Source organism: Oncorhynchus mykiss, chromosome 23, assembly GCF_013265735.2.
Source record: "Oncorhynchus mykiss isolate Arlee chromosome 23, USDA_OmykA_1.1, whole genome shotgun sequence".
NCBI lineage: Eukaryota > Metazoa > Chordata > Actinopteri > Salmoniformes > Salmonidae > Oncorhynchus > Oncorhynchus mykiss.
In genome coordinates, this window is record NC_048587.1 from 31,563,587 (window position 1) to 31,576,000 (window position 12,414).

Genomic DNA, 12,414 nt, shown 5'->3' on the forward strand with positions numbered 1-12,414 from the left:
ACTGAATCAGGTTAGTTACAACTGGGGTTGGAGCGAGATCCTAAAGGTTAGCTCTCCAGGAACAGGGTTGGAGAGACCACTGTTGCTATTGTATGGGTAATTTCTATGTTTCGTACCTGATCAATAGCGATGTATGTCGGCAGCATCTCAGGGTTCTCCTGAGTGACACACTCATATAGAATGGCAGAGAATAAGGCCAAAGTGTCCCGTTTCTGGACAAAGACAACAGTAAATATAAGCGCCATTCAGTGCGAGCTTATCAATTGAACAATCAGAAAAAAACTGGAATTATAAAATAGGACAGTGAAGGGTGTTTCAATCATTTAAATAAAATCATGAACAAAAGGTTATCACCAATCTCCTTCAATTTCACAGTGTCTCCAATTACATATACGGATATAATATGTAACTAGTGTAAATAGGATTCAAGTGATTAACAAGTGCATTCACAAGGGGAGAGACATAGGCAGTCTAAGTCAAATGTATCCTCTGTGTTTGAATGTTAACCTATCGCTGAAACGTGCCCCCTGCTGCACCATATACCATACTTTCCTAATCAACTCACATGTTTCACGCTCTCCGAGGATTTACAAAAGTACTCAGCAAAGGAGACCAAGGCAGCGTCGGAGGTGAAGGTTGAGATGGCCTCGGGCTGTGGGAGAAAAAAAAACTGCTACAATAAGGTCTCCTGATCGTGCCTAAGGGAGGCACGCACACTGAAGGGCTCTGGGAGGTTTCCAATAAGGGATGATGTATTGCACCTAGTGGGACATATTGACTGAGAAGGCTATTGGGCAATAGACAGGTATGGAGGTTGACATTGAGTGAACAGGGAAATAAGTGGTCACACATACTGTCAAGACATATTGATTTCGTTTTGCCACTCCAGAGTGATGTCACTACTCCTTGTTATACTGGGATTATATGAGCATCAATATGACCTATTTTTACCCTTTCTGACTCATTATACTAGGTCTATTATACTGATTTCAGCTATTCAATTTCCTCAACCTTGACATACTAATGAAATACATGTGTGTACTGGTCTAGCAGATAGCCCAGTGGTTAGAGCGTTGGGCCAGTAACCGAAAGGATACTGGATCGAATCCCCGAGCTGACAAGGTACAAATCTGTCGTTCTGCCCCTGAACAAGGCAGTTAACCCTCTGTCTCGGTTGGCCGTCATTGTAAATAATAATTTGTTCTTAAAACTGACTTGCCTAGTTAAATAAAGGTTAAATTAAAAAATACTGTATGCAAGCCATACCCAACAGGACTTTGCCACCTAGGAAATTTGTGACCAGACCTTCTCAAATAAGACCTGCATGGTAAAGTATGACTGAACCTTCTATGTATACAATATTACTATAGTGCTAAAGTAGCATTAACGTAGAAACATGTTGTGCCTCTTTCGCACCATAAAAGGATTGGATTGTAAGCGGAGAGCCAGGATGTTTGTACCTTGAATGTGCGGACTTCTGAGTTCCTGTTGTTGACGTTGGGCGCTAATAGACTCTTCCAACCCCGAGGGTCGTCCTTATAGGGCAGCTGCCCCGCACGCAGCTTCACATACAGAACCCCATCTCTGGAAAGAATGGACCTGCAACACATATATAGAGAGAAGTTTACTCAGCAAAAAAAAAGAAACGTCCTCTCACTGTCAACTGCGTTTATTTTCATCAAACATGTGTAAATATTTGTATGAACATAAGATTCAACCACCAAAATAAACTGAGCAAGTTCCACAGACATGTGACAAACAGAAATTGAATAATGTGTCCCTGAACAAAGTGGGGGTCAAAATCAAAAGTAAGTCAGTATCTGGTGTGGCCACCAGCTGCATTAAGTACTGCAGTGCATCTCCTCCTCATGGACTGCACCAGATTTGCCAGTTCTTGCTGTGAGATGTTACCCCACACTTCCACCAAGGCACTTGTAAGTTCCCAGACATTTCTGGGGGGGAATGGCCCTGGCCCTCACCCTCCGATCCAACAGGTCCCAGATGTGCTCAATGGGATTGAGATCCGGGCTCTTCGCTGGCCATGGCAGAACACTGACATTTCTGTCTGAACGAGCAGTATGGCTGGTGGCATTGTCATGCTGGAGGGTCATGTCAGGATGAGCCTGCAGGAAGGGTACCACATGATGGAGGAGGATGTCTTCCCTGTAACGCACAGCATTGAGGTTGCCTGCAATGACAACAAGCTCAGTTTGATGATGCTGTGACACCGCCCCAGACCATGACGGACCTGCCACCTCAAATCGATCCTGCTCCAGAGTACAGGCCTCGGGGCATCTTTCTTTTGGTGTTTTTCAGAGTCAGTAGAAAGGCCTTTTCAGTGTCCTAAGTTTTCATAACTGTGACCTTAATTGCCTACCATCTGTAAGCTGTTAGTGTCTTAACGACCGTTCCACAGGCGCATGTTCATTAATTGTTTATGGTTCATTGAACAAGCATGGGAAACAGTTTAAACCCTTTACAATGAAGATCTGTGAAGTTATTTGGATTTTTACAAATTATCTTTGAAAGGGACGTTTCTTTTTTTGCTGAGTTTATATAGTCAAATACTAACGAGCGACCCAAAATGTGTGTATGGACAAAACATTTGCGGCCATTATCAACCATTACAGCAGCACATCACAAACTCTCTGTATCGTAAAGACATCACTGGACATAGACCTGGTAACTTCTCACCCACAGAAATATTGTGAAATGAATCTGTATATTGACTTACTCTAGATGTTGAGTCCCTTTACTCATGTCTATGGACAGCTCCCAGTATCTTGGTCCTTTTACTTTCACCTGTAAGCACATTAAAAGAAGTAGGTCAGACAATACTTTTTTCAACTTTATTTTGAGAACACTGTGGAAATATCATATTATTTTCTTGTAATAGCCGAGTTTGACCATACTAAGTGACCTTTCTTCCCTGTATTGTATTATAAAAAGTAAAAAAAGCTTATAAAAGTCCAAATCGCATTACTCATTTCCAAACAAACATTTTGTAAATCTTAATGTTGACATCAACCATCCTGCTTGACAAGAATAAACAGAAAGATTACATTTGTCTGATAGTCAGGCTGCACAAAGTACTACATTTCCTTCTACCTTTTTGAGGAGCTGCAGCTCAGGCAACATGGTGGGGGCCATCAGCTCCACTGTAGTCTCCTCATACCATGGAGTCTCCTGATACGGAGAAAAAAAAAGAAAAAAAAAATGCTCTGAAGACGTTCAAGAAGAAATGAACACAGAAACACACAGCCATCATACGTAACATGAACTGAAACGGACTAAAGCTCTGTGCGCAAAAAAATGAAAATGTAAATTCACCATGTACACATTCAAATCATGTACACGTGTGCTGCATGCAACATCATAGTGAACATCGAAATATGCAGTGTGTGTGTGTACGTGCAGAGGTGAAGTGTGTGATTGCACATATGCAGGGGGTGTCATTATAATTGATGTGCGCAGCATGTCTATCCCTCTGCTGTTCCAGAGTAATTGAAATAAGGAGCACTTCATGGTGAACCCGCAAACCCAACCTTCAGCAGACCTTCAAGGAAAACTCCAGACGAAAATTATATTTTGTGATTTTTTAAATTAGTCCACTGTTGATACAGTCCCAAAATCAGTTGCATGTCAGAAGTCATGTTTTCAAGATATTGGACTTTGAAGAAGCAAAGTGTCCCCGGCCACATCATCATCTCAGGCCTCACTCCCCCCTATCTGAGATATTAACTGCAGCCCTCATCCTCCATATGAAATCACATGTTATTTGTCACATGCACCGAATACAACAGGTCTATAGACCTTACAGTGAAATGCTTACTTACAAGCCCTTAACTAACAATAAAGTCAAGAAAAATACCTAAAGAAATAAAAAAGTAAAAAATAATTAAAGAGCAGCAGTAAAATAACAAGAGCGAGGCTATATAAAGGGGTTACCGGTACAGAGTCAATGTGCAGGGGGCGCCGGTTAGTCGAGGTAATTTGTACATGTAGGTAGAGTTAAAGTGAATATGCATAGATAAGAGACTAGCAGCATCGAAAAAGATATGGGCGGGCAATGGAAATAGTCTGGGTAGCCATTTGATTAGATGTTCAGGAGTCTTATGACTTGGGGGTAGAAGCTGTTTAGAAGCCTCTAGGACCTAGACTTGGCGCTCCGGTACTGCTTGCCGTGCGGGAGCAGAGAGAACAGTCTATGACTTGGGTGGCTGGAGTGACAATTGTTAGGTTCTTCCTCTGACACCACCTGGTATAGAGGTCCTGGATGGCAGGAAGCTTGGCCCCAGTGTTACACTGGGCCGTACACACTACCCTCTGAAGTGTCTTGTGGTCGGAGGTCAAGCAGTTGCCATACCAGGCAGTGATGCAACCAGACCGGATGCTCTCGATTGTGCAACTGTAAACTTTTTGAGGATCTGAGGACCCATGACAAATCTTTTCAGTCTCCTGAGGGGGAATAGGTTGTGTCGTGCGCTCTTCACGACCTTTGGTGTGTTTGGACCATGATAGTTTGTTGTTGATGTGGACACCAAGGAACTTGAAGCTCTCAACCTGCTCCACTACAGCCCCGTCAATGAGAATGGGTGTGTGCTCGGTCCTCCTTTTCCTGTAGTCCACAATCATCTCCTTTATCTTGATCACGTTGAGGGAGAGGTTGTTGTCCTGGCACCACACGGCCAGGTCTCACACCTCCTCCCTATAGGCGGTCTCGTCTTTGTGATGATCAGACCTACAACTGTTGTGTCATCTGCAAACTTAATGGTGTTGGAGTCGTGTCTGGCCGTGCAGTCATGAGTGTAGAGGGAGTACAGAAGGGGACTGAGCACGCACCCCTGAGGGGCCCCCGTGTTGAGGATCAGGGTTGCGGATGTGTTGTTATCTACCCTTATCACCTGGGGGCGGCCCATCAGGAAGTCTAGGATCAAGTTGCAGAGGGAGTTATTTAGTCCCAGGGTCCTTAGCTTAGTGATGAGCTTCGAGGGCATTATGGTGTTGAACGCTGAGCTGTAGTCAATGAATAGCATTCTCACATGTTCCTTTTGTCCAGGTGTGAAAGGGCAGTGTGGAGTGCAATAGAGATTGCATCATCTGTGGATCTGTTGGGGTGGTATGCAAATTGGAGTGGTTCTAGGGTTTCTGGGATAATGGCGTTGATGTGAGCCATGACCAGCCTTTCAAATAACTTCATGGCTACAGACGTGAATGCTACGGGTCGGTAGTAATTTAGGCAGGTTACCTTGTTGTATGTCCCTGTGCCCAAGAACAATATATTGAGCACATAGAACACCTGTTCTGCCAGTCACATTCTGTTAAAGGTCCCCACATCCCTGGGTCGCTCGCCTTTTCAGTTTGCTGCAGCTAGCAACTGGAACGAGCTGCAACAAATACTCAAACTGGACAGTTTTATCTCAATCTGTTCATTCAAAGAATCAATCATGGAAACTCTTACTGACAGTTGTGACTGCTTTGCGTGATGTATTGTTGTCCCTACCTTATTGCCCTTTGTGTTGTTGTTTGTGCCCAACAATGTTTGTACCATGTTTTGTGCTGCTACCATGTTGTGCTGCTGCCATGTTTTTGTCATGCTGTGTTGCTACCATGCTGTGTTGTCATGGGTTGCTGCCTTGCTATGTCATCTTCAGTCTCTATGTAATGTTGTGTTGGCTTTCTTGTTGTGATGTGTGTTTTGTCCTATATTTCTATTAACGTTTTTTGTATTTTTAATCCCCCATCCCGGCAGGAGGTCTTTTGGTAGGCCATCATTATAAATAAGAATTTGTTCTTAAATCGTTAAATAAAGGCAGCAAAAAAAATTGTGCGCATGTAATTTTAGGCTAATAATGAAATGACAGACACACCGTACCAAAGCCTCCTCAAATAAGGCTAAATAGAGGAAGTGACAACTACGGCTATGTTCACAGGAACATTTATGACGCAAGAGAGCGCCCAGTCGGACACCTCAGTAAATGAGAGTGAAAAGGTTCAACTTGAGTTCTCCTGTGTAACAAGATCACTATTAAATAGGGAAGTCAACAGTTGCTTGCTACTACTATTAGCAGGGCCAAATTCTAAGGAATTGCATGTAGCTTACACTTCTGCTATTGCCTCTTACTAATACAAGTGCGCACTGTACCAATCAACTCTATAGTGAGGGTTCAGATGAGTACATGTAAAACTGAAACTGGGAAGTGCATTCCAAAATGTTAACTTCCCTCTATTAACACCTGTTTAGTTTCATCATTTTCAAGTTCATGGGTCTCCAGTGATTGTTTTAACACGTGGCTTTAATTCTGAATGAATGAGTCAGACTCATCTTGAAGGTATCACATATGAAGGTCATAGCAGACACAGCTAGGTTGACACTAAATGGGCGTTATGACCATGCATTGGTCTCAACAGGTTGTATTTTGACTGGGGACTAACTCATTGAGTTGAATACCTTGTATGTGACATCCAGCAGGGCGTAGCAGGGTTTCAGTGTGTCCACATCAACTGGGACCAGCAGACGAGGCTCAGCCGCCAGGACACCCAGGTGACGCAAAGCCTGCAGGTGGTACCTGAAGCACAGAGATCACACACACAAACATTTTACATTAAGGACCTGGAGGGCCACAGCATTGCTGCTTTTCACCCTTTCCTTCTAAATCAAATCAACTTGATTAAATTTAATCAACAACTGAGTCAGACCCGGCCGGAACTGACCAGATGAGTGAACATTGTCTAATCATTTAAAAAATCAATTGATAAACCACCTACCAGGTAGAAACGAAAAATATGCAATACTTGAATAGCCCTCGTCTATATGGTATTCTTTAACTACTCTTAATTATGGTCATGGACTTAGAGCGCTTGACTTGGCTCTGTCAGTAGAAGTTCTGATGACTTTCTTATCTCGCCTCATGTAACACAGCCCATTTTGTTATTCTTAAAATCTACAGCTCAAAACAGCAATACTTTCAAACAGTACACACCACATTCATTATGGTCATTGAAAGTCTATGCCGTTACGTTAGAGCTCTGTCTATCCTGACATTTTAGAGCTCTGATAAGCTGTACCTATTGTTTGTATTCCCTGAGGTTGTGTCTTACCGGTTGTCTGTGCTGTGGGCAGGGAAATGGGGGTAGAGAGCACAAAGCAAGGCAGCGATGGCCGAGTTGGAGGTGCTGAGAGTGTACCTGTGAGAGGACAATGGGATAACATCAGACTACTACATCATGGATACAGACATAAATGTAAACAAACAGGCACATCACATCAGTGTTGATGTTGGCACATATTACAATAGAATCCTTTTTTGGCGAATAGGTCCAAAGAACAAATGAGGAATTTGGCCTGGGCAAAACAGTTTTGAATTGCTAGGCACCTGACGTAATTTGTGCTCATAAAAGCCCTACTTTAAAAAAAAAAAAGTTTTTTAAATGACTGCACTGAAGTGTGTGCTTAGGCTGGTTCAAACCATTGTGTCGGCTTGGAGAGAAAAATCACTTGTTCGGGTTAGTGTAGGTGAGGGGTTGCCTCGCATCCTCTTAAAATACCAACTGAAGAGATTAATTCTCAACCCACGAGCTGCCACTCATCCACTCTCCATGGCAACGGATAAAGAGAACTGGCTGGGATGTTCCTGTTTTTACAAAGTGTATTACAGACAGAGGTGAAAAAAACAGCACTATTTACTACACAAGTCAGCTTGATAACAAGGCCCACAAACATACAGAGCAACAGTCAACTTATGTTTGCTCAACACTGATCTCATCTTGAACTGTAGAGTAACATATTCACTGAGAATGGCTGTTCATTTAGCGCTTCTCAAATACATTTTCAGAAACTTGTCCCTGAGCAATATTACTATGTTTGAATTGACCCATTCCCTATGCTGAGACTAGGCTCATTGTGGAACTCTGTAGCTACACAAAATGAGAAGATAAATGTTTCACTTCAGGTTCTATGATGAAAGCCAGATTGGCAGGGCTGTATGGTGATTGGTTACTATGCAGGATGAAATAATTCTCCACAGACCACATCCAGAGAGAGAAAAAAGATAGAGTGAGTGCAAGAAAAGATTAAAAGAAAGACGCCATATGTCTGCTCCCCACTACAATCAATCCTTACGCAGGCGTATGTTCAAGGCCGGAATAGACTGAGAATACTACAATAAGGGCATTCAAATTGCAACCTTGAAGTTGTGGGCCTGCAATTGTCAGCCCTAAAATAAGCAAGTCTAAAAACAGCAAGTCTAAAATCAAAGGGTTTGTCCAGTAAATGTTGATAAGGAGACAGATTTAGCATCAGTAATGAGTATTGTTACATAAAACTAGATACCCCATAGTCACTGTTTGCATAGCCCTGGGATATTTGAGCTATTTGTTATAAAGAACACTCACAGAACAGGACACCTCTCATGAACTCATTATACACGTGTTGTAGCAAAACATTCCATCAATATTGATACGGATACAAATGACTGGTGAAAAGTAAAACATCCCTTGACTAGATTATGTTTGATTTACTTTCAATGCAAAAGACAGTACAATAAATATTTATGTCAGCTATGACCATTGGAGAGCCATTGGAGACCATTGGAGAGGCTGGCTGAAACATGTCTCACCTCCCTCCTCCCAGGAAGAGCAGGCCCAGGGCCATGTGGTGGGCCATGTGGAAGCCATAGTTCATCTCTCCACTGGTCCTCTTGTGGAGGAAGCGGCAGAGCTGCAGCACCTTCAGGTTACCAGAGCCAGCCATCACCATGGACAGGGCCAGCAGCACCATGCTCAGACATGTCTGCAGGTTATAGTGGCCCGTCTAGCATAGGAGAGACAGAGACACAGACAGAAAGTGTCAAGGTGAGAAAATTTGGTTGTGGTGATTTGGAGCTTGAGTGTATTCTATTGGCGTAAATGGACATTATGGTTGGGAGAAATATGAAAGCAGTGAAACTTACAACCGTCGCGGTCGCTGATGTCAAACACTGCATGAAACTCCTTGCAAACTTGTACTGTGCGAGAAACAGAAGGGTTAGAGACAAACTAGCCAAATAATTAACTTCTTTTGAAGTTCGGTCTTCTTACCAAGCAGTCGAATGCGTCCGAGTTGGCCGAGCCAGCGAAGCGAAATCCCACCGCCATGCATGCTCCAGCAATTATGTAGTCATGGGCTTGGCTGAGGACAGGAGTTGTCACACACATCATTATGAGACTAAACACACCAACTCAAATCCAGCCATGCGGAGAGAGCTAAGGAAACTTTACGTAAAGTCAGTTTGTACTCACGCTAAAGTTTCCATGTTCAAATCCTCTGAAACCACTGGGTTCCCAATGTTCTCTTGGATTATCTGGATTCAAAACAAAACAAACCGATCTTTGATTCTATAATCATTGTTATCATTGTTTTGGGGATATTAACTAATTTGATCTTGTTGACGTGTAAATGGGTCCAGATGGAGGAAATGCCATTGAGCCTTGTTGCCTCAGTCGTGCGCGCTTGGCAGTAAAGAGTCATTTGAGGACTGAAACTTAGTTTCCTTATTAGCACTGATGTCATTAATTAACAAGTTAATCACACAGCATGACTAACTAACCACATTAAGAGCCTCAGATTGAACCTCTAATGTCTATGGACTGGGCCTTCTGCACTGTTCACCCCAAGAACCCGAGGCCGAAATGATATTACCACTTGTCCGGAGTAGAGGTTTGTGCTGGCAGTGACTTGTGTCTAATGAGCTGAGGTGTTCGTGCGTGTGTGCATATTCAGGGCAGTTACCTGAGGCACATTGCTGCTCACCCACTCCGAGTTGGGTAGAATCTCATCCCACATGATGATACACCTGGCCAGTGTCTGAGGAGGGAGAGGAGACAGTGACAATGTGTAAGAGTAGTGGATCAGACATTTTGAATTATATACAGTACCAGTCAAAAGTTTGGACACAACTACTCATTCCAGGGTTTTTCTTTATTTTTTTACTATTTTCTACATTGTAGAATATTAGTGAAGACATCAAAACTCTGAAATAACACATATGGAATCAAGTAGAAAGCTAAAATATATTTTAGATTCTGCAAAGTAGCCACCCTTTGCCTTGACAGCTTTGCACACTCTGGGGTCTGGCATAGTGAATAAGGCAGGTCCGTAGTGGCCAGTACACAGTGGCTACAGTAGCTGAGCTTCTCTGCACTGACTCACCCTGAGAAGCAGAAACTCTGGTTTGATGAAATCCAGGAGAAACATGGTGTCTGGAGCTTTCAGCCAATCAGCGATAGACCTGTGAAGGGGTGACAATAGGTGTTAATGACAGCCAGAACCAGGTGATAGCTTATAACTGAAGAAGTAATTTTGTATGTGTTGGAGCGCTGGGGACAAGATGTGCTGTGATGCACCGTGTAAGATTAGATGGAGTCCATTACTTACAGGGAGCATGCTGAGTGGAGTCAAGTATAAGAGAATAGGACATTGCGTCTCGTTGAAGGCTAATCTAATATGAGAATAAGAGTGGTGGTGGTGGAATCCATTCTCACCTGTTGTTGGTTTTCAGGTAGATCATGGCGAGCGCTAGGGTCGCTCCAGGACAGGTGACGTCCACGTTGATGGTGTCACCCTCCTGTCACAAAGAACAGGGGCATTAGTTAACTTTTTTTTTTCAACCCGAGACAATAACCAGAAACCCTCACAGTTGGGACAAAGTATATGGGCAGTGTATTCTGTCAGACCTTGGTTTTGTGCCATCAGGAAAAATGTTAATATGTTAGATGGGGATGAACTGGACAGTAGGCTTTGTTGGGTTGTAATTTGAAATACTTGCTACACCATAAGTTAATGTTTATATATAGGAGGAATGTATATGGTGGGGTCAATGGACTTTGGATATGAGCCAGGGGCTTGGAATGTTACTAAGGGAAAAGGCAATCACATGGTTGCAGTCACTGATAAGGGTGGATAGCTGTGGATTAGTGAGGAATGTGGGCTGAGGTCAGGTCACATGAAGGGAGAAGGAACAGTTTATTACCCACATCACTTAACTTCCTGCAAAGATGTAATGTTTAGAGGAAAGGAGGAGACTCCGTCTAAAGGGGGGGGTATACATATTTGTGCATGTGGGAACATGTTTTTGTCTTATGCAGCTGTGTGACCCAGTGGGTGAATAAACTTGGTTTGAGCTTTACTAGTCATCTGTGAGTTTTTACTCCGTTTATTTAGAACCTAACAGCCTACAAGTGAGGAAAGTTGTCTCGCCGTTTGCTTTTTTTCCCCCTTTACCTTGATCTGGTAGCTGGGGGACTTGTGTTTTTCTCTGTTGATGCCGGCGTGGGTGCGTCGATGCCCCCCCACCATGTACTGGTAGAGCTGCTCAGGGACGTTCAGGTCAGACATACCTATTAGGTTACTGCCATGCTATGGAGAGAGAGAGAGGGTGGGAGGGGAAGGGGTCATTCAGTGACTGAGAAACTCTCCTCTTCTGTTTTTTTTAGATGATCCACATCCTGAGTGAACGCTAGTGATGCATTTAGTCACCTTTTTCATTCAGCACCCTTTTATGATTTCTCAGCCTTTTGACGTATGAAGAGTGCTTTCCATGTAAGAACTTTTCCTCTTTCTATTACCTCTCTACATACACAGGAGTACAGTAAGTAACTTACTTCAGAGCTGATCCAGTAGTGTAATTGCAGTGTGTACTACTAGACTTACCCCCAGACAGACCATGCCCAAGGCCAGCCCAGCGGCAAGGGAGTAGGACTCGCGGTCTGTACAGTACTCCATCTCAGGACCAGGGGGTCGACCTGCAGGAAGCAGCAGTTTTGGAATAAGCTCCATCATCAAAGCACCAGATTTGAAGGAATACATTTTACTTCAATTATATATTTTTTTGCTGACGCATCTTAGAGAAAGTTCTGCCTTGACAACAAAGCTTGCTCCGAAACGTGACAGCAATACATATCATTGCAGAGAATAAGGCTGTCGTGCTGAACCTTCCTTAGACATTTCAGTTGTACATTCTAAGGACTGAGCCCCCTTCAGCAGTCCAGACAATTTTTTAAATCATGGCTGGAGCACCAGCACCTATAATCTATTCAATATCCAGGCACAACATAGACGCTTCACAAACCATCTGGCTTAAGCATACTGTAGCTAAAGGGACTATTAAAGGGTGACATAACAGCTCCTTATGTAGGGTGCACTGCTAAATGTGATAACACACTATGTACATTTCCTACAAAAAGAATGTGCTTTATAAAAGGCTGACATAACCCATGCAAATTAAGATGCTGATATGAAGTGTGAGATTCCACCTGAAATGACTTGCCCCATCGAAACAGTGTGAAACTGTATTGATGTGATGCAACTGCCATACCTGGTGAAAACCTTGTGTTCTGGCCTGGAGCAGGTCAGGGGTAACTGTCATGTGAGGCCTA

General features: G+C 43.2%; 1 protein-coding gene across 2 annotated transcripts in view; it reads right to left on the minus strand.

The window, feature by feature from the left end:
• The window catches only part of LOC110502583 (anaphase-promoting complex subunit 1), a 55,331-nt gene that overhangs the window by 3,773 nt on the left and 39,144 nt on the right, over positions 1-12,414 (minus strand). For both annotated transcript variants that reach the window (XM_036960176.1, XM_036960177.1), the window contains exons 31-46: positions 11,690-11,781; positions 11,261-11,395; positions 10,522-10,604; positions 10,190-10,268; positions 9,770-9,844; positions 9,280-9,341; positions 9,079-9,169; positions 8,952-9,005; positions 8,619-8,812; positions 7,102-7,188; positions 6,452-6,569; positions 3,109-3,186; positions 2,735-2,802; positions 1,461-1,599; positions 566-652; positions 117-212 (exon numbers count right to left, since the gene is read on the minus strand). In XM_036960176.1, coding sequence (XP_036816071.1) covers positions 117-212; positions 566-652; positions 1,461-1,599; positions 2,735-2,802; positions 3,109-3,186; positions 6,452-6,569; positions 7,102-7,188; positions 8,619-8,812; positions 8,952-9,005; positions 9,079-9,169; positions 9,280-9,341; positions 9,770-9,844; positions 10,190-10,268; positions 10,522-10,604; positions 11,261-11,395; positions 11,690-11,781 — 1,538 coding nt within the window. The remainder of the gene's footprint in view (positions 1-116; positions 213-565; positions 653-1,460; positions 1,600-2,734; positions 2,803-3,108; positions 3,187-6,451; positions 6,570-7,101; positions 7,189-8,618; positions 8,813-8,951; positions 9,006-9,078; positions 9,170-9,279; positions 9,342-9,769; positions 9,845-10,189; positions 10,269-10,521; positions 10,605-11,260; positions 11,396-11,689; positions 11,782-12,414) is intronic.